Genomic DNA, 2,658 nt, shown 5'->3' with positions numbered 1-2,658 from the left:
CCCAATCCCCAACTCCAGGCGGGGACACCTGCAGCAGCTTTTCCCCACGGACACGAGGATCTTCCTCTGTGCCACCAGCTCCGGATCCTGGCAACGCTGGGAAGAGGCTCTGAAATGCCGCAGTGGGAGCGTTCAGCGCAAGATGTGTCATTTGTAGATAGAAACACTATTTTGAGATTTAGAACATTCAGATATTTTAAATATTAACTATTAAAAGCAAACATTTTTTAAGTTCCTACACAAACACATATTTATAGCACCGGTTGACACGGGCTGGCTGAGCTGAGGCTCGGTCCCAGGCAATAACCATACGTGTAACAACATCAGGACCTTCATTCCTCACAACCCAATTTAATGCCGGCTGCATTTAAGTCTTGCCCAGCCCGTAGAGACCTCGGGACACCGGGCAACGTGGAGCTTCGCTGCAATTTAAGAGATGCGATAATGAAAATACTGCCCTGACCCAACAGAGATGTGCACCAGGACTGAGCTTCAGGTGCCCCTAAAGGGCGACTCATCAGAGCTAAATGGAAACCTCTGCGGGGTTTTCTCGAGGCATCACGCCGTTTTCTCGAGGTATCATTCTTCTTTTCAGGCAAGGACGCACAAGGCTGCCCTGTTGTCACCTACGGGGAGCAGGGTCTAACTCCCACAGCCCAGCCAACGCTCCCACTTTCTCCTGAGCTTCGCTCGAGCCAGGGGAGCCCAGCCCTCAGGTCCCCCCCCCGCTCCCCCCCGCGCTACCGCTCGGCGTAACGGCGCAAAAAGGGTCGAGGCGCGATTTTTCACTGGATTTGGCACATACAGAGGATGCGGCACGGGTTGTGGTTCTGGGAGCAGAGGGCGCGGGCACCAAAACACAACCCAGCTGTGTGAGATTCCCCTCCCACAGCCCCGAGCAGAGCCAGGAGGGGCTCGGACCCCCTCGTGCCGTGCCCACTGGCGGCTCTTCCCTCTCCTCCCCAAAATTGCTGGCCGGCCCTTACCCCCTTGCAGATCGCCACTGCCTCCTTGGACATGGACTTGGGGTAGGCTACGTTGTGCTCCATGATGGACTGGAAGAGCTCGTCTTCATCTTCTCCCTCAAAGGGGGCCTGGAGCAAAGCAAAGGGAGGTTCAGTGGCGCTTCTTCACCTCTGAGCTCCCACGATGCTCAGCCCCGACGCCAGACACGACCACGCCACGTGTCCCAGCACCGCGTGTCCCAGCACTATGTCCCTGGCACCGCACCTCCAGCACCAAGCAGACACAAGTTGCTCCTGGGAAAAATCCAATTGGACTCCAGAGGAAAAATTTTCACCATGAGAGCAGTTAGACATTGGAATAGTGTTCCAAGAGAAGTGGTGGATTCCCCAACCTCAGACGGTTTTAAGGCTCAGCTTGACAGGGGTGCTGGGCTGCCTCATTTAAACTGTGTTTCTTTACCTTAAAGGGTTGGGCCAGATGATCCTTGAGGTCCCTCCCAACCCGATGATCTACGATCAGATGTCCCCCGCCATGGGCCAGCACCCCAGCAAATCACACGTCAGCGTACACTCACGAAGGAATTTACCACAATCCCACAGGAATCAATTAAAATTCAATTACCTGGCCAGCTAGCATTTCGTAGAGCAGGACTCCAAACGCCCACCAATCCACAGACTTCCCGTAGGGCTGATAAGCAATTATCTGCAAACAACAGAAACAGCGGGATTACACCCCCGTCCTTAAACTGTCGGCACAAGACAAATTGATTTCAAGCTGTAGCCCAGGTAAAAAGGACGAGGTTATTTACCGAGATTCCGGTCTCCGAATGGTGGGAAATTGCAATGACAAACAAAACATGTAAATTCAGTAACTTTAAAAAATCATCAGCCTCCAGATGTGCACTAAGTATTAACCCAGAATATTCACTGTGATTTCGCACCTTCTTCTGATTCAGACAAAATTTTAGTGCGTTTGTTGTGCTCTTGCCGACCGGGCAGGTTGATCCAGAGCAGCAGCTGGTCCTGCTCACCCTGACGCACTTTAGGATTCTTTTCCTGCCGACTTCAGTGCAGTTGGTTTGAAATAACAACGCAGAGCGTGGCTCCCCATGGATGGTACGTGGTCCTTTAAAACAGACCTGCAGCACACGGGTAGTCAAACCCCGCTGCATTCCAGGCTGCTGCTTTGCATCAATAACAGATTATTTATGGCAGAACATCCCTGACAAAATAGCCAAATAACCCATGGCCCCACCTCTAACCCGAGCCACGGGGTTGTTTCAAAGTTAGATAAAACTCTGGGGTCTGTGTTGGTTTGGTGTTTTATTTAATTTAAAAATATCAACATGGCTTGAGGTATCCACAGCTGAACTCCATGAGCAAGACCCCACATACAAATGGGAACAGACCCAGCCCTGGCAGAGGAAGGAGCCAGGCTCCTGCAGGCACCTTTCTGCTTCCAAGGGTCTTTCGAGCTCCGGTGTAGCTGCTGGGCTGCTGGTGACGGGTGTCACTTCAGCGTTTGGGGTTTGACAGGCCTGAGGCTTTGCCATCTGTCACTTAATGCAAAACAACGACGCAGTTTATTCATCCGAGTTACGGAATTCTCTTCTGCAAAGATTCCCAGGCTCGAGCGCCAGCGTGGAGCGTGTGCTAACCACGGCGGAGCGTCCACAGCCGCCCGTCCCCGGGG

At 52.7% G+C, this 2,658-nt stretch overlaps 1 protein-coding gene across 1 annotated transcript in view; it reads right to left on the bottom strand.

Annotated features, from left to right (window-relative positions):
- The window catches only part of LOC104276755 (protein kinase C beta type), a gene marked incomplete at its 5' end in the record, with an annotated part of 35,842 nt that overhangs the window by 14,570 nt on the left and 18,614 nt on the right, over positions 1-2,658 (bottom strand). The window contains 2 exons of the mRNA XM_009873180.1: positions 987-1,094; positions 1,588-1,668. Of these exons, the coding sequence (XP_009871482.1) occupies positions 987-1,094; positions 1,588-1,668 (189 nt within the window). The remainder of the gene's footprint in view (positions 1-986; positions 1,095-1,587; positions 1,669-2,658) is intronic.

This window comes from Apaloderma vittatum, unplaced genomic scaffold (assembly GCF_000703405.1).
Source record: "Apaloderma vittatum isolate BGI_N311 unplaced genomic scaffold, ASM70340v1 scaffold27817, whole genome shotgun sequence".
Classification (NCBI taxonomy): Eukaryota; Metazoa; Chordata; class Aves; order Trogoniformes; family Trogonidae; genus Apaloderma; species Apaloderma vittatum.
Note: the sequence above shows the minus strand (reverse complement) of the source record. Positions and strands in the feature narration are given on the sequence as shown.